The sequence below is a fragment of the Panthera uncia genome, chromosome D4 (genome assembly GCF_023721935.1).
Source record: "Panthera uncia isolate 11264 chromosome D4, Puncia_PCG_1.0, whole genome shotgun sequence".
In the NCBI taxonomy this organism is placed as follows: Eukaryota; Metazoa; Chordata; class Mammalia; order Carnivora; family Felidae; genus Panthera; species Panthera uncia.
The window spans coordinates 82,798,270-82,819,579 of record NC_064807.1 but is presented as its reverse complement, the minus strand read 5'-3'; the positions used below and the strand labels follow the sequence as shown (position 1 = coordinate 82,819,579).

At 45.8% G+C, this 21,310-nt stretch overlaps 1 protein-coding gene across 3 annotated transcripts in view; it reads right to left on the bottom strand.

The window, feature by feature from the left end:
* MVB12B (multivesicular body subunit 12B) overlaps positions 1–21,079 on the bottom strand; it is a 183,058-nt gene extending 161,979 nt beyond the window's left edge. For all 3 annotated transcript variants that reach the window (XM_049637998.1, XM_049638007.1, XM_049638016.1), the window contains exon 1: positions 17,130–21,079. In XM_049637998.1, the coding sequence (XP_049493955.1) occupies positions 17,130–17,240 (111 nt within the window). In that variant the 5' untranslated portion in view covers positions 17,241–21,079. The remainder of the gene's footprint in view (positions 1–17,129) is intronic.
* Between the last annotated feature and the right edge of the window lie 231 nt (positions 21,080–21,310).

Sequence of the window (21,310 nt, the reverse complement as noted above, 5' to 3'; positions counted from 1 at the left end):
GTTAGAATTATCGGAAAAAAACAATTTAAAGCAGCCATCATGAAAATGCTTCACTGAGCAATTATGCACATGCTTAAAGCAAATGAAAAAAAAAATAGAAAGTCTTAGCAAAGAAACAGCAAGTCTCAGAAAGAAATAGAAAATACAAAAAACTGAATTGAAATTTTAGAACTGAAAAATACAGTAACTGAAATAAAGTTAATGGGTGGGCTCAGTATCAGCATGGAAGAGAGAAGAAAGAATCAGTGAACTGGGAGACAGACCAGAAATTACCCAACAGAGAGAAAATAGACTGCACAAATCACAAACAGAGCTTCAGGGACCTGTGGCACTACAACAAAAGATCTAACATTTCTGCCATCAGAGTTCCAAGACAAGAGAAAGAGGGTAAGTTTGAAAAAGTATCTGAAGACATAATGGCGAAAAACTCTAAATTTAGCAACAGACATAAAGCTACAGTGTCAAAAAAGGTAAGCAAAGTCCAAATATATCCCAAAAAATGCCCACCAAGAAACATCACAGTCAAACTTCTGAAAAATTAGGGAAAAAAACATTTTTTTGAAGAAGTGAGAAAGAGACAATTCTTTACCTATTAAGGGAAGAGCAATTCAAATGACAGCAGATTTCTCATTAGAAATCACAGTAGCCAGAAGGAAATGGCACATCATTTTTCAAGTGCTAAAAGAACTGTCAACCCAGAATCCTATATCCAGTGAAATATCCTTTAGGAATGAACAGGAAATAGAGACATTCTCAGATTTAAAAAAACTAAGAGAATTTGTCATAAGCAGAAATACTCTAAAATAATGGCTAAAGGAAGTCCTCTAAAACCTTTTTTTTTTTAACGTTTTATTTATTTTTGAGACAGGGAGAGACAGAGCATGAACAGGGGAGGGTCAGAGAGAGGGAGACACAGAATCTGAAACAGGCTCCAGGCTCTGAGCTGTCAGCACAGAGCCTGACGCGGGGCTCGAACTCACGGACCGTGAGATCATGACCTGAGCCGAAGTCGGCCGCTTAACCGACTGAGCCACCCAGGCGCCCCTAAAGGAAGTCCTCTAAACAGAAATGATAAAAGCGGAAACTCTGAAACATCAGGAAGGAAGAAAAAAAATATGGTAAGCAAAAATGCAGGTAAATAGACTTTCCTTCTCTTGAATTTCTAGTTATGTTTGATGGTGGAAGCAAAAATCACAACACTGACAAGCTTCTAAATATATGTAGAGAAAATATTTAAGATAATTATATTATAAATGAGGGAAAGTAAAGGGACATAAAAGAGAGTAAGGGTTCTACACTTCACCTGAAGTAAGTAAAATGAGGTTACCAGTAGATTGTTATAAGACACACACACACACACACACACACACACACACACACACACACTGTAATACCTAGAGAAGCCACTAAAAAATCTATTAAAGGGACACTCAAAAACAATTAGATAAGCAAAAATGAAATTCTAACAGATGTTCAAGTGACCCATGGGAAGATGGGAGAAAGAACACAGAAACAAACAAACAAAAACAGAAAATCAAAAATAAAATGTCAGGTTTAGTCCCAAAATATCAATAATTACATTAAACATAAGTGGTCTAAATACACCAATTAAAAGACAGAGATTGGCAGAGTAGATTTAAAATCATGATCTAACTATATGCAGCCTACAAAAGGCTTATTTCAAATATAATGCTATAGGTAGGCTCAAGTAAAAGTATAGAAAAAGTTATTAAAAATTAATTAAAAGGAAGCAGGAATAACTATATTAATATCAGATAAAATAGGACTTCAGAGCTAAGAAAATTATGAGACAGAAAGGGACATTATATAATAATGGGTCAGTACACCAAAGACAGCAATCCTAAATGTGTATGTACCAGAAAACAGTGGTGTAAAATACATATGAAGCTAAAACTATAGAACTGAAAGTAAAAAAAGAAAATTTCAAAACTGTAGTTGGAGACTTCAATACCCTGATCTCAAAAACTGATAGAATAACTAGACAGAAAATCAGCAAGGATACAGAAGAGCACAACAACACTATCAACCAAGAGGATCTAATCCTCTTTTAAAGAAAATTCCTCTCAGTAACAAATACACAGTCTTTCAAGTGACCATAGACTGTATGCCAAAATAGACCATTTCATGGGCTATAAAACAAACCTCAACAAATTTAAAATAACCGAAATCATACAGAGTGTGTTCTCCAACCACAATCAAATCAAACTAGAAATCAGTAACAGAAAAATTCCAGGAAAATCATTAAATGCTGGTAAACTAAATAACACAATTCTAAATAATCCATGGGTAAAAGAATTTAAAGGTAAATTTAAAAATACATTGAACAGAATGAAAATTTAAAAAAAAATGTATGAAAATTTGTGGGATGTAGCTAAAGCATTATTGACAGGGAAATTCATAGAACTAAATGCATACATGAGAAATGAGGAAAAGTCTCAAATCAATAATCCAAGCTCCTTCCTCCAGAATCTAGAAAAAGAGCAAAATAAACCTACAGTCAGCAAAGGAAGGAAATAATGGAAGATAAAAGCAGAAATCAATAAAATTGAGAAGGCAAATACAGAGAAAAACCAATGAAATGAAGAGCTTGGTTTTTTTTAAAGGTTAATAAAATTGGCAAACTTCTACAAAGACTGACAAAGAGAAAAAGAAGGAAGACACAAATTACCAATATCATAAATGGAGAGTATTATTACAGACTCTGCAGACATCAAAAGGATAATAATGGAATGCTATGAACAATTCTACATTCATAAATTGGATAACTTAGATGAAAAGGATCAATTCCTCAAAAAACATAAACTACCATAACTTACCCAATATGAAATAAATTATTTGAATAACCCTATAACTAGTAAGGATACCGAAGTCATCATTTTAGAATATACAAAAAGTAAATGTCCAGGTCCAGACTATCTCATTAGAGATTAGAGAATTCTACCTAACATTCAAATCCAACATTTTATTAACACCAATTCTACACAATCCCCTCCAGAAAACAGAAAAGGAGGAAACACTGTCCAATTCCTTTTATGAATCTAGTATTGCCAAACCAGATAGAAATGGTACCAAAAGAAAATTAATATCAAGATATCAGATCAATATCTCTCATGAATACTGATATATATTAGCAAAAAATGTCTTAGCAAAAAGAATTCAACAATAAGTAAAAAGAAATATACACCACAACTAGGTGGAATCTATTCAAGGTTTGCAAGGCTGGTTCATTATTCAAACATCCATCAATGTAATACACCCATTAACAGGCTAAAGAAAAAAAAAAAAACCACATGATCTTATCAATCAATGCAGAGAAGGCATCTGACAATATTTAACACCCATTCACGATAAAAATACTCAGAAAAACAGGAATAGAAGGGAACTTCTTCAACTTGATAAAGAGCATCTATAAAAAAACCTACAGCAGGGAGCCCGGGTGGCTCAGTTGGTTAAGTGTCCGACTCTTAGTTTTGGCTCAGGTCATGATCTCATGGTTTCGTGAGTTCAAGCCCCACATGGGGCTGTGTGATGACAGCACAAAGCCTGTTTGGGATTTTCTCTCTCTCCCTCTCTCTTTCTGCCCTCCCCCATTCGTACTGTCTCTGTCACTCTCAAACTAAATAAACAGACAAAAAATTAAAAAAAAAAAACCCTTACAGATAATATTATACTTAATGGGGAAAGACTGAATGCTTTCTCCCTGTGATCAGGAATAAGGCAAGGATGTCCTACTGCCACCACTTCTATGCAACACAGTGCTAGAAGTTCCAGCCATTGCAATACGGCAAGAAAAAGAAATAAAAGACATATAGGTTCAAAAGGAAGAAAAACTGATGTGATGGTCTACACAGAAAATCCCAAGGAATATACACTAATAAGTAAGTTCAGCAAGGTCTCAAAAGTTCAGCAAAGATAAACATACAACAGTGAGTTCAGCAGAGATAACCATACAAAAACCAATTCTATCTCTATATAATAGCAATGAACGCACAGACATCAAAATTAAAAATAGAGAGCACCTGGGTGGCTCAGTAAGTTAAGTGTCCAACTCTTGATTTTGGCTCAGGTCATGATCTCATGGTTTGTGAGTTTGAGCTCCACATCAGGCTCTACACTGACAGTGGGAAGCCTCCTTGGGATTTTCCCTCTTGCTCTCTCTCTCTCTCTCTCTCTCAAATAAATAAACTTGAAAATAAACAAATAAATAAATAAAAATACAACTCCATTTACAATTGCTCAAAATTAAAAATGAAGTACTTAAGTTTAATTATACCAAACGTATATAGCTTATCTGCTGAAATCTAAAAAATGCTGGTGAAAGTAATCAAAATACTAAATAAATGGAGAGAATATTATGCTCACAAATTGGGAAATTCAACATAGTAAAGATGTGAATCTCCTCAAATTGATATAGATTTAATATTGTGATGCCGTAATTTAAAAAATTTTTAATGTTTATTTATTTTTGAGTGAGAGAAAGAGAGAGAGAGACAGAATTCGAAGCAGGCTCCAGGCTTCAAGCTGTCAGCACAGAGCCCTATGCAGGGCTCGAACTCACAAAATGTGAGATCATGACTTGAGCCGAAGCTGGATGCTTAAGCGACTGAGGCACCCAGAGGCCCCCTGACACTGTGATTTATAATAATAAATACATATTTGGTAGCGTGCCTGGGTGGCTCAGTTGGCTCTGCATCCGACTTTGGCTCAGGTTGTGATCTCAGGGTTTGTGGTTTCAAGTCCCGTGTCAGGCTCTTTGCGGTCAGCACAGAGCCTACTTTGGATCCTTTGCCCCTCCCCTACTCTTGCGCTCCCTCACTCGCTCTCTCTCTCAAAAAATAAATAAGCATTAAAAAAAAAAAAAAAGACATACATATTTGGTCTTCACTCACGGTTTCTAGTTCATAGCTCCCCAAACCCTTGGAATTTCCTGAGCAGTAAGAGTAATGGGAACATCTTTTGTTATAATATTTGGCCTCTTGTCCTCAGTTCCTGAAATTGTTTCAAAGCCATAAAGGTCAGAGAGGTGTCTTACTGTTTATAACAAGCCCCTTTCCACCACAACTGGGTTTATGTTAATCAGGTGACTTTGGAGAGGCACCTAAGATGGGGGCTGCCCAGGGAACCAACCATGATTGGAACTTGTAGTCCCACCCCTTGATTTCTGGGACGGAAGAGGAGCTGGAGGTTGAATCAATCAGCAACGGCCAATGATTTAATCAATCATGCCTATGGAATGAAGCCTCCACAAAAATCCAAAAGGATGGGGATTAGAGAGCTTCCAAGTTCAAGTTGGTGAGCACGTGGAGATGTGGGGAGAATGGTGCACTGGAAGAAAGAGCACAGGAGTCCCACGCCCTCTCCCCACACCTTGGCCTAGGCCTCTCTTCCTTCTGGCTGTTCTGGGTTATATCCTTTGTTTTATGTAATGTTTTATTTACTTTTGAGAGAGAGAGAGCATGTGCGGGAATGGAGGAGGGACAGAGAGAGGGGAACAGAAGATCCAAAGCAGGCTCTGGGCTGACAGCAGTGAGCCCGATGCGGGGCTCCAACTCACACATGAGATCATGACCTGAGCCGAAATTGGACACTTAGATGACTGAGCCACCCAGGCACCCCCCTGGGTTATATCCTTTTATAATAAACTGGTGATCTCATAAGTAAAATGTTTCTCTGAGCTCTGTGAGCCACTCTAGCAAATTAACTGAACCCAAGGAAGCGGTAGTTGGAACCTCTGATCTGTAACTGGTAGGTCAGAAGCACAGGTGACAACCCAGCCTGTGGTGGTCATTTGAAGTGGGGGAGGGGGAAGTCTTGTGGGACTGAGCCTTCAACCTGTAGGACGTGATGCTATCTCTGGGCAGACAGTGTCATGGTTGATCTGGAGTACACCTACTGCTGGGGTCAGAACTGCTTGTTGTTGGTGTGGAGAACCCCCCCCCCCGCCTGCCATGTTGGAACTGGGTCAGAACCCCCTTTAAATGTTAGTTCCCATCTAAATTCCAGCATATTTCTTATAGATATGGACAAGATTATGCTAGAATTTATATGGAAAGACAAAGGACTTGAACAACTGAAATAATTTTTAAAAAGAAGAATCAAGTGGGAGGAATCATTCTACCCAATTTCAAGACTTATTACAGAGCTGCGGTAATCAATACTGTGTGGTATTGGTGGAGGGCTATACACACAGAATGGAACCTAAGAGAGAGCCACACAAATATGCCCAATTGATTTTTTCTAAAGGCTCAAAAGCAATTCAAGAGGAAAGGAAAGGTTGCCTCTCCAACAAATGGTACTGGAGCAGCCATTCATCCGCAGCAGAAAACAAAGAGGACTCAGACCTAAGTCCACACCTTATACAAAATCTAAGTCAAAATGTATCACTTAAATGTAAAACTACACATCTTGTAGGAAAAAAAAAAAAAATAGGAGAAATCTTCAGGATCTAAGGCCAGGCTAACAGTTCTTAGACTTGGCACCAAAAACATGATTGATAAATGGAAAAATTGGTAAGTGGGGCTTTGTCAAAATTTAAAACGTTTGCTCGTCTGAGACCCTGTTAAAATAAAAAGACAAGTATGGACCAGAAGAAGATATTTCTAAACCACATAACCCACAAAAGACTCGTACCTAAAATACACATAGACTCTTCAAACAGGAAAAACCCCAAACAACCTAATCAGGAAAGGAGTGCGAGATGAAGTGGCATTTCACGGAAGAGACAGATGTCATATGGCAAATAAGTGAAAAGGCGTCTGACGTCATCAGCCACCAGCATAATACAAATTAAACCAAGTGACGTATCACTACACACCTATCGGAATGTCTAATACTAAAATACAGGACAATAATAAATGTCAGAAAGGAGGTCGAGAAACTGGGTCATTTATACATTACCAGCGGGAATGTAAAAGGTTACAGTCACCCAGGAAAAGAATCTGGCATTTTCTTAAAAGAGCTAAACATGCACCTCTCATGTGACCAGCGGCCGCACGCCTGGGCCTTTCTCCCAGAGGAAGCAGAACTTACGTTAACACAAAAACGCGTACGCAAGTATTTACAGCAGCTTTCTTCACAATAGCTCTGAACTGGAAACAACCAAGATGTCCTTCAATAGGTAAACAGCTAAATAAAGTGTGGTGCAGCCACGCCAATTAATGCGATTTGGCTATGAAAAGCGCAATAGATGAATCTCCAGAGATTTATGCTGAGTTTTTGAAAAACAACAATAAAAAAGCCAATCTCAAAAGGTTACATGCTGCAGGATTCCATTTACAGAACATTCCTGAAATGACAAAATTATAGAAACAGAGGACAAATTAGCGTTGTCAGCGCTTAAGGAAGAGGTTAGCTAACTGCTAGAGATTGTATACAACTTGCCTATGAGCACAGTGTTCACACGCAACCTTGAGTTGCACAGACCAACCCCGAGTCTATATCCCCACCCACCTCCTTTTACCAGGCTCCTTCCACTGTTCCCCTGGCCTAAATCACCCCAGGGCCAGGTATCTGACAACTGGAGACCAGCCCTCCAGCCCAGAGCCCACGGAAATGATTTCAACCAGACGGTCCAAAGTCTGCTCACCTGACCTGCCTTGCCTTTCGCACAGACACCACAGTAAAGGCTCCTGCCCCTGCTTCCTCCCTCTGCCTCCTGCCCCTTGCTGGGGCTTCCCTGTGTGGCCCTGCGTGGCATGGCCTGTCTCCTCCCCCTGGGAGCTGGGACTAAAACAAACTACCTTTTCAGCGGCACTTGTTGCCTGATCCTTTGGCCTCATCACGCCTGGGTGAAAATAAAATCCCAGGTCCATTTGAAAACAGAGGCTTTCTGTGTCTTGACTGTTTCAGGGTCACTATCCTGGTTGTGAGGTGGTACTTGAATTTGCAAGATGTTACTATAAGGGGAACTTGAATAAAAACGGGATCTTTCCGTATTACTCGTTACAACTGCATGTGAATCTACAGTGATCTCCAAATAAAAAGCTGAACTGAAAAAAAAAAAAAAGGAAAATTAAAGCAGGTCCCTCTTTTCCCTTAACCCAGCTAACTGGGGTTTCTTTGTCAGAAGCCCTTCTAAGTGGTGAACAGGAAGGTGAGCGAACAAGAGGAAGGACCAGAATGCCGCGCTGTCAAGTTCTCCCCGCTGTCTAGAAAAATCAGCTAGAGAGAAAGTCACTAGTGAGAAAAAAGTCTTTGGGTCAGAACCAAAATGCAGAGTTGGTGGGACAGAAGTCTAGAAGTAGACAATTCAAGCTACTATTTCTTTTCTTTTTCTTTTCATGTTTCTTTTTTTATTTTTTGAGAGAGAGAGAGAGAGAGACAGCGAGCATATGAGCTGGGGAGGGGCAGAGAGAGAGAAAGGAATCTCAAGCAGGCTTCGTGCGGTCAGTGTGGAGCCCGAAGTGAGGCTCGAACTCATGAACCATGAGATCATGACCTGAGCCGAAACCAGGAGTCGGACACTTAACAGACCGAGCCACTATTTCTGACAGACTCATGCTAAGAGCAGACAAGGCACGCTTCTCGCACACCTCCTGGATGTCCGAGGCCAGGCAGGGCTCTGCGGGGCACAGGCAAACGAGCAGGGAGGAGGCCAGCATTGCACGAAGTTGGCTAATCCAAGCCACAGGAAACAAAGGCTCAGGGGCCGGTCATAAAACCGCTATCCGTGTTTTTAGTAATTCTCCGTTTAATGTATTTTCTCACAAAACAAAAGGGAGGAACACCTGGTGCTTTTTCTCAAAACAAGCTCGGGTTCTGAAAATAAACCCGTGTGTGAGGCAGGTCTCGGCCTTCAGTGGTTTCCGCTCTGGACAGCAGAGCGGTGGGGAGGGGACCGGAGGCGGCAGGAAGAAGCTGTTGCCCCTTGCTTCTGCTTTTGCTCTGTGGAGGCAGAGAGAGTTTGGGGGGGGGGGGGGGGGGGCAGCTCCTCGAGGCCATGGGCTCTGGTCAGGAGACCGCTTTCTGGTCACAAGTAGCACCTCAGATTTCTGGAGGGCTGCGTGTCAGCTGGGATCAGACTAGACATATGACTACACCCCACATTTCCCATGTGATGTCCCCCATATGTTTCTTTTTTTTTAATGTTTATTTATTTTGAGAGAGAGAGAGAGAGAGAGAGAGAGAGAGAGAGAGGGAGGAGGGGCAGAGGGAAAAGGATAGAGAGGATCCCAAGCAGGCTCCACGTTCTCAGCACAGAGCCTGACACGGGGCTCAATCTCATGAACGGTGAGAATATGACCTGAGCCGAAACCAAGAGTCAGATGTTCAACCCACTGAGCCACCCAGGGTCCCCCACCATAGGTTTCTAATAAGATATTGTTAGCGTCTTCACACGCTTTTCATGTGACTTTTTAAGAATTCCTTGGGCGCTACATAAGAAGACCAGCTTATTGGAACCTGCTTCAGCACCTAGCAGATTACCTGTTTCTTTCACCACTGTGCTAAGTAGGACCTCGTTTGCGGGCATAGGACTTTAAACATACCCCTCTCTGTGCCCCCTCGACACAGCCCACCGGCCCAGAGGGAAGCCGGTCTCGCCTAGGCCCCCCAGCGCCACTCAGGTTTGACAGTTCAAGCCTTCGAAACTTCTAATTATTTAGAAAATCCCACATACATTTAGGGCATATATAAATTATTCAGGTCCAGCAGTTTTTAAGAAAGGTTTTGTCATCTAATTAGTTTCAGAAGTAAGCAGCTGTGCTGACAGAAAGGGGACGGAGGAAGCGCAGGCTTAAGGCACGAGAGGCCCATGTCCGCCCGCCGGTCGTGGCCGTGACCAAGGCTGGCTTCCCAGCTCACGGGTGCCAGGAGGAAGCAGCAGCCACGCGAGCATCCCTTCCTGGCTCTTCTCCGGGGGGCCCTGGACGCCGAGTCCTCTGCCCCTCGTGGGCCCTGCTTCCTCAGACAGCCCCTCTCCCCGGGTTCCTCCCCACTGGGCGTGCTCAAACACGCTCCCGCCTGTACACAAAGGAAAAAAGATTCCTGATCCCATGCCGCCCTCCCGTTGTCATCTCCTTCTCCCTCCCTGCCTTCAAGGTCCCCTCCCGCTTCAGGTGGGCTTTTCAGGTCCACTCCAGTCTTGCTTCTGAGTCTACCCCGCTTCCTTGGCATTAACCCAACAGAAACCTTTCAGCTGAAGTTTACTTAACCTTTAGGCAACTGTGAACGCTACCCTTCTTCTAGACAGACCCCTTTTCCCCTCAGTTTCCTACTAGTTCTCACCTACTTCTCTGGACACTCAGCCCCCGTCCCCTCTGCAGGGCCCCCTTCATACCCAGTACTCAGCGATACTCCGGGGGGCCTCGGACAGGGACCCTGATGCGACAGGACCACGTCCCAGGAACACTTCAGTCACACCGTGGTCTCCGTCCGCCATGTGACGACAACCCCCAGACCTCTGTCTAGACCTGCAGACCGAGGGCCCCTCAACAGCTCCACCTGGACGTCACACAAGCACCTCACCGAGCGTGCCCCACACTGAGGCATCGCCTTGTTCCACGCGCACCCCCCCCCCCCCCCCCCCCCCCACCGGCCGTCCACGTTCCCATTTCAGCGACAGCATAAGCATCCACCAGCTGCCCAGCAAGACAGCCACATGTCATCTTGGCCCTTCCGTTCCTCGCCTCTGCGCCCGCCTCCCCACACTCGAATCCATTTTTTTCTGTGGAAGAATATGTCTTTGGGTGCCCACGTCCCACGTTCCCCTGTCCCTCAGATCCAGCTACGTCTTCCGTTTCCACGGCTGTGGTTAGCCCACCAGTCTCTCACCCCGCGCTAGCACACGGCCTCCAAATCCACCCCCCCTTACCCTGGTACCTACATCTTCCAATTTTTTGCTGCACACGCCAGGTGAACTTGTGCAAACACAAATCTAAGAATCTCTTCCTCCTGAAGCCCTTTGACGACCCCCACCACCCTCAGAAGAGCAGCCGGCTCTTTTGTGTTGTGGTCCGGCCTCATCCACCCTCCCAGGCTCACCTCTCACCTTTCACCAGACCTCGGATTCCCAGGGCCTCGCATGACAGCTGGGGATCGACAATATTCGCGAAACCGATGCGTGAATAAATACGTGAATGAGGAATGTCAGGTGAAGTTTCGCCAAGGAGCTACTCAAACGGGGTTTTGAAGGAGAAGTCAAATTCTACCCCAGAAAGGTGGGGGAGAGGTACAGGAATTCTGGAATTCTGGAAAAAGGAGACTTAGCGGTACGACGGTATAAAGTTTCTGCTTATTCCGAACACGAGGAAGTGAGAGGTTCGATGAGGCCAAAGAAGCGACTAGAAGGACGTGAGGCTGGAAGATAACGTTGAAATCACGTGAAATTAAAGCTGGATTTCTGTCCTATACAGAATCTGCTTCTCAGGGATGACAGCCCCCGTGGGGAGAAGATCCACAGGTAGCACTGCGACAAGTGTCATAGAATCACGAGGCCCTCCCTCCTGGCGGTGTGCCAGCACCACCGGAAGTTGGGCACAGAGCCTGGGGGAGGGGGAGACTCAGTCCTTTCATTCCCCTGCACCCTCGCCCCCCCAAATTCATTTTATTCACATTCACCTTAATGAGAATAGAAACTGACAGAATGTTACAGCCTTTCTGGAAGGCAATCAGTAATGTTAATCAAATTAAAATGTGAATATCCTGACCCAGTAATTCCAACCTATGGAATTATTCTAGGGAACTAATAGGACAGTCACAGCAAGATACATATACAAGGATTTTGTTTAGCGTATTACAAACCAAAATGGGAAACAAACTAAGTGCCCTTCAACGTGGGATTAGCTAAATGTTGGCATAGCCAGACAATACAATATTCGTCATTAAAAAGATGAGATTAAAAAAAAGATTAAAAAAAAAAGATGAGATATACCTACATGGACTGATAGAAAGCTATCTATGCCCACAATATACTATATTTTTAGAAGCTGGGAAAATATCAATAGTACCATTTTATATTTTTAAAATATATTAAAAAAAAAAACCCCACATACACACACATCCCCAGAGACTTCCAGAACTCTAAATCAGGAGACGCTGAAAAACAACAGAAAAAGTTAGCACAGCCCTCCCTGAGATAGATGTGTGGTGGCCACACATGTGGAGACTGTTTAAGAATGACTTGATTTAGGGGCACCTGGGTGGCTCAGTTGGTTAAGTGGCCGACTTCGGCTCAGGTCATGATTTCACAGTCCATGGGTTCTGTGCTGACAGCTCGGAGCCTGGAGCCTGCTTTGGATTCTGTGTCTCCCTCTCTCTCTGCCCCTCCTCCTTCTCCTTCTCCTTCTCCTTCTCCTTCTCCTTCTCTCTCTCACTCACTCGCAAATTAAAAAAAATAATAAAAAGAATGATTTGATTTAGATCAGTGGTTCTCAAAGTGTGGCCCCTGGACCGGCAGCATCTACGTCACCTGGGAATTGGTCAACATGAAATTCTCAGGCCCTGCCCAGACCTACTGCAGCAGGAATCTGGGGCGTGGGGTCCTCCAGAGGATTGAGACTCACAAAATCTTGAGAATCCTCCACCTGGACATCTGAAAATACTCACTGAGCTAGGGGATAATCTGTCACTTTGGGGTCACTGTGCCACAAAGACTCTTGTGTGTAGGGTGAGAATTTTCAGGAAGAGAATGGAGGCGGTGTTAGATTGCCGTGAGGAAAAAGAAAAATATCTCCTACTCTCTCCGAGGCTGGGACTCAACCCTAAAGGCTGCTGGGAGGTGGGTGGAATAAAAGAAGAGTCTGGGCAAGTAGGGGTCAAAGGACACTGGGCCTCAGTAGCAGGCGTCCATATTCTCTGAATTTTACTCTCTCACTCTCCTTCCCCCTAAAGTTCCAGGTAAGTCTCATTAAAAGTGACTTTTGGGGCACCTGGGTAGCTGAGTCCATTAAGTGTCTGACTCTTGGTTTTGGCTCAGGTCATGATCTCATGGTTCATGAGATCGAGTCCCAGTTTTGGCTCTGCACTCACAGTGTGGAACCTGCTTGGAATTCTCTCTCTCTCTCTCTCTCTCTCTCTCTCTCTCTCTGCCCCTCTTGCTCTTTCTTGCTCTCTCTCAAAATAAATAAATAAACTGAAAAAAAAAAAAAAGTGACTCTGGTAGAGTAGAAGGCACACTGTCCGACCCGAGTCAGGCAGAAGGTGGGAGCAGTCACTCACTGACAGGTTAGCAAGGAGCTGTATGTACCCAGCCAAGGGCAACCTCACAGGTGGCACCAGGAAAAATGGCACAGTGCAGAGGCAGGGGAGAGAGCCAGAGCTAAGAACCCCAAGCACACCTGAGGTGGCGCCCTGGGAGGGTCTCAGAAAAAGCTAGGGGGCAGACAGGTCTCAGAGTAGAGAAGAAAAGGAGGGACTTCTAGAAGCTGAAGCAGGTTCATGCTATCATAACCTGGAATTTAGCAAGAAAGGTAGACTGATCTGGAAAGCTAGATCTGATCAATACAACAGTCTGTTAGGACTTCCCTGCCAAGCACTTAGCACAATTTTATTTTACATTTATTTGTGTGGTCATTTGATTGTCTTCCTCTCCCTCTGGACTGTAAGTTTTGTGAAGGTAGGAACACTGGATGTTTTCATGCATCAGCATATCCCCAGTTCCTAGCCGGCACATAGTATTTACTCACAGAACAGGCTGGATAAATAAACAATTTAAATTAAAACACTCCAGGGGCGCCTGAGTAGCTCAGCCGGTTGAGCGTCCAACTCTTGATTTCGGCTCAGGTCATGATCCCAGGGTCGTGGGATCGAGCTCCACGTTGGGCTCTGCACTAAGCGTGGAGCCTGCTTAAGATTCTCTCTCTCTCTCTCTCTCTCTCTCTCTCTCTCTCGATCTCTCTCCCTCTCTCTCTCTCCCTCTTGTCCCTCTTGCTCGCTTGCTCTCTCTCAAAAAAAAATAAAATCAATTAATTAAAACACTCTAGAGTGTTTGATTATTCTTTGTCTGTATTGTTGACTTTTCGTTTCATTAGTTTTTGCCAAAGCAGTATGTTATCATATGAAAGTATATTACCGGAAAGCGTACTGTCAAAGGAAGCTATTTCCTTTTTGGAAAGAGTCGCCCCATAAATACGGTGTTGAGGCATTAGTCTCCGAGTTGTAAACACTCGTTTAGAAAGGCCAAAGAATGTAAATAAAAGGTAGGACGTATTAGGACGTATTTCAGCGGAAATACATGAGAAATACACCCACAGTGGTCATCAGCTATGGCCAGCCTGATGTCCTCAGATTGCTACATCCCAGATTGACTTGGAAATCAGAGGTTAATTCTGCACAGGAGAGTTTTAGCACGAAGTGCGTCTCTGGCATCCCGAGTCACGGAAAACTGACCACCCAAAGAAGATACGACAGCATGTGCTACCTTCAGCAAATGCCAGGCACCGACAACAGAGTCGGGACGCAGATGCCACGGCGTCACACGTGCAACCCGCCTGCCCTGTGACGCCAGGGAACATCCGCACCAGTTGCTCTAAGATCTGAGAGTGCGGCGGTGGGACAGAAAGGGCAGGGGGGCAGGCGATCTCACAGAGGGCTGCAGAAATAGGGACAATAAACTGAGAAGCTTCACAAATAATCCCAGCCCCTTAGCCTAAGAAGCTTCCCCTGCCCTGGAGGAAAGAGAAGTTACAAAATCTAATTTTTATAAACACACAGGCAGCATCTTTTACTTCAAGCAAGCCACAAGGCCTGTGCTCACTTTAAAGCGGCCGTGCTACCCAGGGCCAGCAGCCCATCGGTGCCAAACTCTCAGGGCTTCGTGGTCACGGCACTTAACGTACTCTGTGCACTGGAGGGACTAATCCTACAGCAGATGTGACGGGCAGAGAGGGGTCTCGCCACAAATCTACAGCAGGGCTTCCTCGGCCACTGACGTTGGGTCTAAGCAACTCTGAACCCGCCACCATAAAACGCCTTATATTTCGGTTTGGAGGCTGAGTTTCTGTGAAACTCTAGATAAAAGGAATGGGCCTCCCCGCCATTCCCCTTGAACTCGGGGTCGGACCTCTCGGGAACCAGATCTTACCTGAGGACGATCCAGTGGTCAGCACAAAGAGAGGACTCCCACCCCTCTCCCTGGAAGGGCTTTCAGAGGGAGCCCGGACACTCTCTATCTGCACGTGCGGAGGCTGGGTAATTGCCAGGCTGACCCTCGGGGGCCTCTTGCCCTGCTCACCTTTTACTATAATGCGTGGTACGGCATAATCATGAAATGTGCTTATTAATTTTACTCATTTGACACTGCGCTCTTCTGCCCTGAGCTAGATGTTAGGAGAAAATGATAGGGATAGATTCTGCTCCTGTCAGACTTCCCAAGACTTTCAGAAAACCAGACTATCAAAGGCCATCCGCCACCCACCAGCCAAGCTTTCCAGATGACCCCAAAGGTACAAGCCGAATGTTAAAGACACAGATCAACAGAGGAGAATAACAAGAAGGCGCGGAGACCCATGCCCTGGGGGTGAGCCCCCCGCATGAGCCCTCCCAGGAGAGCGACCCCCGAGCCAGTCCTCCCAGAGAGCGTGAGCGCTGAGCCCCTGCCCTGATTCATGACTTGCTGCTTCATATCTAATTCATCAAAAGACACTTTGGCTTCTCAAATCAGGAACATTTTTATTAGCTTCCCAAGAGTTTTATGGCACAGAGCCATATCTAATGATTCTATTTTATGGTAAGTTATACATTCAAACAGTGCTTTGAAGTCAGACAGCAGGTAAGACTCAAATCTTTGTCAGAAAAGATTCCCTCGCCCTTTCACTTTTAAAATGTTTATAAGCTTTCAAACAGTTGGGGAAGTGATGGGGAGCATTTTAACAGGCTGCTGCTGCCTTGCACAGGACCCAGTGCTGGCTGGCCCGATACATACTTTGGTGTTCCCAGCAGCGCTTGCTTTCGCCCCTCTATCCCTTCCACCCAGGGACACCAGTAATGTCTGGACACAGTTTGGGCTGCCACAATTGGGCGGGGGTGGGGGGGGTGCTACTGGCATCTAGTAGGTAGAGGCCAGGCGTGCTGCTAAGCATCCCATATACGTGGCATGGGACAGTCCCACAACACAGAAGTCTCTGATTATCTGGCCCAAAATGTCAACAGTGTCAAGGCAGAGAAAGCATGCTTTAGGGCTTCTTCTGGGCCCGGCTGTGGTAGCCCTCCCACCCCTGGGACATCAGATGCTAACATAATCATGGCGGCAGGTTTTCAGTGCTGGCTAAGGAGACCCATAATCTTCTACTCGTATGTATTCTTGGTGCATGCTTTCAATAAACAGGAATAAAACAGTCTTAAACAAAACGAGGAAAGTAAAAATAAGGCCACCTGAGAATCTCAGAACATGTGACCACAGTCGCTGTTAACAAAACCCTCCTCGTGTTACTCAGCACTTTTTAAGCCCGAGCCAAATCACGAAATCGCGACATATGTAACGAAACAACAAAATAACCAATTCCAGCCATCTACTGAACACCACCACAGACACCTGCTGAAAAGCACAGCAAGTTCTCTGCTAAACTGTAGTGGTGTAATCAGGCAGAGCACTGGACTTGGAAGGGGGTCTGGTCCTGAGTCACCACTCCCAAAGACTGGGGCTCTGTCACTCCACTTATCAGAGCCTGGGTTCTCTTAATCAGCAAAGGGAAGATAAAGCTACTTATCCTCCGAGCCTTCCAGAGAACCGTGACAGCCAAATGAGTTCCCAGGTAGGAAACCGCTCTGCAAACTGCAAAGAGCTATACAAACATAGGGCGATACACTGATGACATTAACACATGCGGGACCACCGATGCCAACCGCCACGGCTCTTTTAGGCTCTTGGATCCTTTTCCGTGAAATGTCACAACTAGCAGTGACTTTAGAAATCAACAGGGCCAACCCTTTAGTTTTATAGAAGGTGAAATTGACCATCACAGAAGTCAAGTGATTTAGCCAAGGCCAGGAAACAGCCCAGATGGACTCAGCTTCTTGGACTCCCAAACTAGGACACTCCCCGTACTTCCCACTGGTGATGCTTTCCCCCTCTGTTTAAGTTCCTAGAGGGAAGAAGCACATTTATGTACAAGGTTCAGAGGGGTTTGAACACAGGAGGCAAATATCGGTTGAATCAGTGGATCTTGACTTACTACATCATAGCCTGTTGGGGCTCGGTTCCGAGAAGCCACCACTCCCACTCCCGTGATGGGATCCATCGACGTCTCTGGCAAAGCTTCCGAAAGGTCTTTGACTTCAGGCATGGTGGATTGGTCCTGGTTCCAAGAAGGAAAAAGAAAGCACAGAATTCAAACTGACCATTTAAAGTGAATGATACAAAGTCTCAAACACTTAGAACCAGAACCTTGGGGCAAATTATCCGGAGCGAAGTTCTGTCTACCTGAACCAGCTATAGGAGCCCTGACCTTACCTGACCCTTTCCTCAGATCAAGAACTCAAGTTATCTCTGACCCCTGATCTTCTCAAGTTGGCTTTGAACTCTGGGCTAACAGAGTTAGGGAGGGCCTCCCTGAAGTGACTTTGACTCCAACCCAAAAGCAAACCATTCTTGACTCTCTCGACAAGCTGCCTGATTTCTGAACAGATGCCAGTAGCTTCTCTGAGGATAAATCAGACGCAGCTAAATCTAACAGCATTGTTCACCTCTCTCCCGTACGTTATCTCCTTGGGGAGGTGCAGACTTCCAAATCCACAGCCTCTACCACAACCAAGCGTGGACTGTGGAGCAGGCAGGCTTCCAGACACATGGAAGAAAGTGTTCTGGGCAAGGAGGCAAAGGAATGACATTCACGTCCAGGCTCCATGGCTTACTGGCTCATGACTCTGAGCAAGCAAGAGGTCAATGTACTGACAGTCAAAGAGCTGCCATGAGATCTAAGGGAGTCATATAAATGAAGAGCCCAGAGGGGTCCCTAGCACACAGTAGGCACTCAATAAAATGCAGACGAGACTGGCAGGCTTGGGGCACACAGGTCCAGCATAACTGGCTAGAAACGTGGTAGGTGCCGTTCCTGGGAGGGCTGGCAGGTGCCTCTGTTGCGTTTAATCCTGCAGGTCATGTGGGCACTTACTCAAAGCTAAACACTAACAATGACCATAATTCTTGCCGGGCACTTTGGGAGACAGGGAGGGGAAATGGCATTATTATTCTGCTGCTGACTGCCTCCTGATGTGACCAGAGGAGACAAGTAGGATATAGAGAGCACTGGGTCTGGGCAGCTCCAGAGGCAGTGCACCAGAAAGCAAATAAAAGAGGTAACACCTTATGTAAATGACTTTTAGTTCTTTTAAAAGGACAAGCAGTGAAAAAGAGCAAGTTAAATTCCACCTCCTTCTGCAGCAATTAAATCCCACTGGTTGTAGGTCTACCAGATCTCTCAAAGCTGGTTACTGCTTCTAAAGCAAACCAAACAGGCAGGGAGAAGAAATACTCTTAGTTCTCAGCCTAGAATCAGAAAAGGCGGAGGCCACTAAAAATGACTGCAGCCTTTTAAATAGGAACAATCAGAATGCTATATGCAAGTCACCCAAGTAATCAGTGTCCCCCGAAGCCCACAAAAGTTCCGGAAAACAGACCTGCCAATGAAATCGAGCCAAGTCTCCAATCAACGCTAGGAAGCACCTGGCAGCAGCCACACTCTCAACTTCTGTTTATGACAAAAGCTAAACTAAGTTATGCTTTACTTAAGTCTACTGAAAATAAGCTTCTAGAGCCCGGGGCAGGGGGTAGCATACCATGCCACATTTTCTATTTTCAAATTTCATTTACCACCCAGGTTTATATAAAGCACAGGGCTTGGTGCTTCTGGCACACAGTAGGCATGAAGTAAACACTTACTGAATGAGGAGATATGCGTGCCCCAGTAAAGAAGGTGTAGAGGTAAATAAGTGTACCAGCCCAATCTGAAGCAAACACTAATCAAAAAAGTATCTTCACTTGGAAAATCCCATAGTATGGTAGCACGAAAATAACCTTGCTGCAGTTCGAAAAATACGGGTACCTGCTGTTGGTTACCCAAACGCTTTGCAATTAACAACTCATTAGCAGAATGTACAAATTCTGCCAGTGCTACAATACCACGCTGTGAATTTAATAAAGAACATCCGAGGTAAGTCTTTTTTTATTATTATTATTATTATTATTAAGATAGTACCGCCTCTACCATGAGAGACAGAGAGAGCGAGGCAGAGACAGAGAGACAGGAGGCGAACATGGGAATAAATACGAAAGGTTTTATTCGCTGATAGAGTCCCGGCCCCGGGTCACGACGTCGGCCCCGGACGCCCACGACAAGGCCTCTCCCTTCCCGAAGCCCTCGGTCAAGGGCGGTGGGGAAACTCGCCTCGGGAGCCCCGCCGCTCCCACAATGCACCGGGGAGGCAGCCCAGCGGCAGGTTCCAAGATGGCCGCGGGCTGCCTCCGGCTGAGGCAGACAAAGGAGCCGGCGGCCCGTGCCCACGCGTGCACGGTCCCAGCCCGGCCTGCAGACGGGAGGATGCGACAGCAGAGCATGAGCACAGAGCATCTCGGATGCACGCCTCTTTCTTCCCTTTCCCCCAGTTGCTGTACCCTGGGGATCAAGGCAGCCTTTGTGAAATACAGACAAATGACTCCTCGCGGCGCGGGGCCGCGGCCGGCTCGGCGGTGGAGGAAGCCCCACCACCGGCAAAGGAAGCTTTTAATGAGAAACGCCCAAGATATCCATGGCAGAGGCAATCACTCAAAGCAGCTTGCCCTGAATTACATATTTTCTGACTGCAAATTACTTTTAACAGCGTCTCTACCGTCACTTCAATTGACCTTCCTAACAAAAGGCCATTTATTAACTGGCACTCCACGTTTCCCGGGCTGTGCGGAGCCTCGAGCCAGAAGGGATGGCACCGCCGAGTACTCGGCCGCCCAGGGTCACAGGCCAGGCCTCTGAGAGGGGAGAAGAGGCCATTAATGCAAGCCTGCGGAGCAGATCTGCCCGAGAGGGGGGAGCGGGCTGTTTAAGACCAACATTAACCTGTCTGGCAAGAGGCAATGCGGGTCTGAAACGTAAAATACCAAGGCCTACTTGCAACAACCCCCTGGTTTCGTCCTCAGCAGCTACGCAGCAGAGAGAGACCCACCCCTGTCTCAAAACCCTAACTGCACACAAAACACACTGACACCCCTCTACTGCATACGTATGGTGCTTTGCATTTCTCAAAAAGCTTTCTCAGGCTCCACTGATGATCACACCAAACCTGGGAGGCGGCTGGGTCTTATCGCCCCTATTTTAGAGAAGACAAAACTGAGGCCCACGGCTGTCGGAAGCCATGCACCTGGCAGCTGGCAGACCTAAACAGGACCCTTAGTCCTCCTTCCCAGGTCTGGTCTGCTTTCCGTGACACTGTGCCGAGGGAGACCAACATCCCGTCCGAGAGATCGAGAAGGCAGTTTCAACACTAATTATCTTTAAAAATGCCAAAGCTCTTCTTTCTTCAGCCATAGCCCAATAAGTGAAGCAAGGGGGAGAAAAGTACAGAAAGATAAAAGTAACATGGGATTAATTTTCCTCACACCTCAGTTTCAAGATTCAACATTTCCCTCATAAATAATTTACAACAATAAAAATGAGCTAAGGCCATGTTTGTGTAGGACGGAGGTAAATTTAGGCCTAATGAGGGAGATCCGAGCACTGCACAGGAGGGAATAGGTTGATGTATAGCACCGTGCGAGCGCAATCGACAGCACACAGGGGCTCCATTACCAACTGGAAGTCGCGAGGCCAACCGGGAGGAGGTGGGGGGAGCAATTTGGGGAAACTTCTACCATCCCAGCTGTGGCTGCAAGGAAGGTCTCTAGGGGGAAAGCCGAAAGTTGACCAGTGTTTTAGATGACAAGACGACAGAGGTGGAGATTTCTCAGAGCCCTAAGACTGAACCAACCTGAAACTAAGTCAGTTCTCGGTAAATGCCACTCGAGGAATGCGGGTCGTGATGCCCCCCCCCCCCCGGGAGTCACGTCTGTGCGTGTGCACAGGGAGAGTGCAGTGGCAACACTGGACTTGGCTAGTCCTCCCAATTTAACCTTGCAGGTCATTTGGCCCCAATCCCCATCCCAATCTTTACCCCGAGTGCGTGGCCAGCCTCCACTACGTCATTTCCAAGGCCAGGGGCTGCAGAGCTTTATTCTGGGCAGCTATTCCTGTGTCTACCCCGAGAGGATTTCCCCGCCAGACAGAAGAATATGTGTAAATGTGTTGTGGGGTGTGTGTGTGTGTGTGTGTGTGTGTGTGTGTTGCCTGTACATACGGGGGCTACATGGGATCAGTTAGAGTGAGGT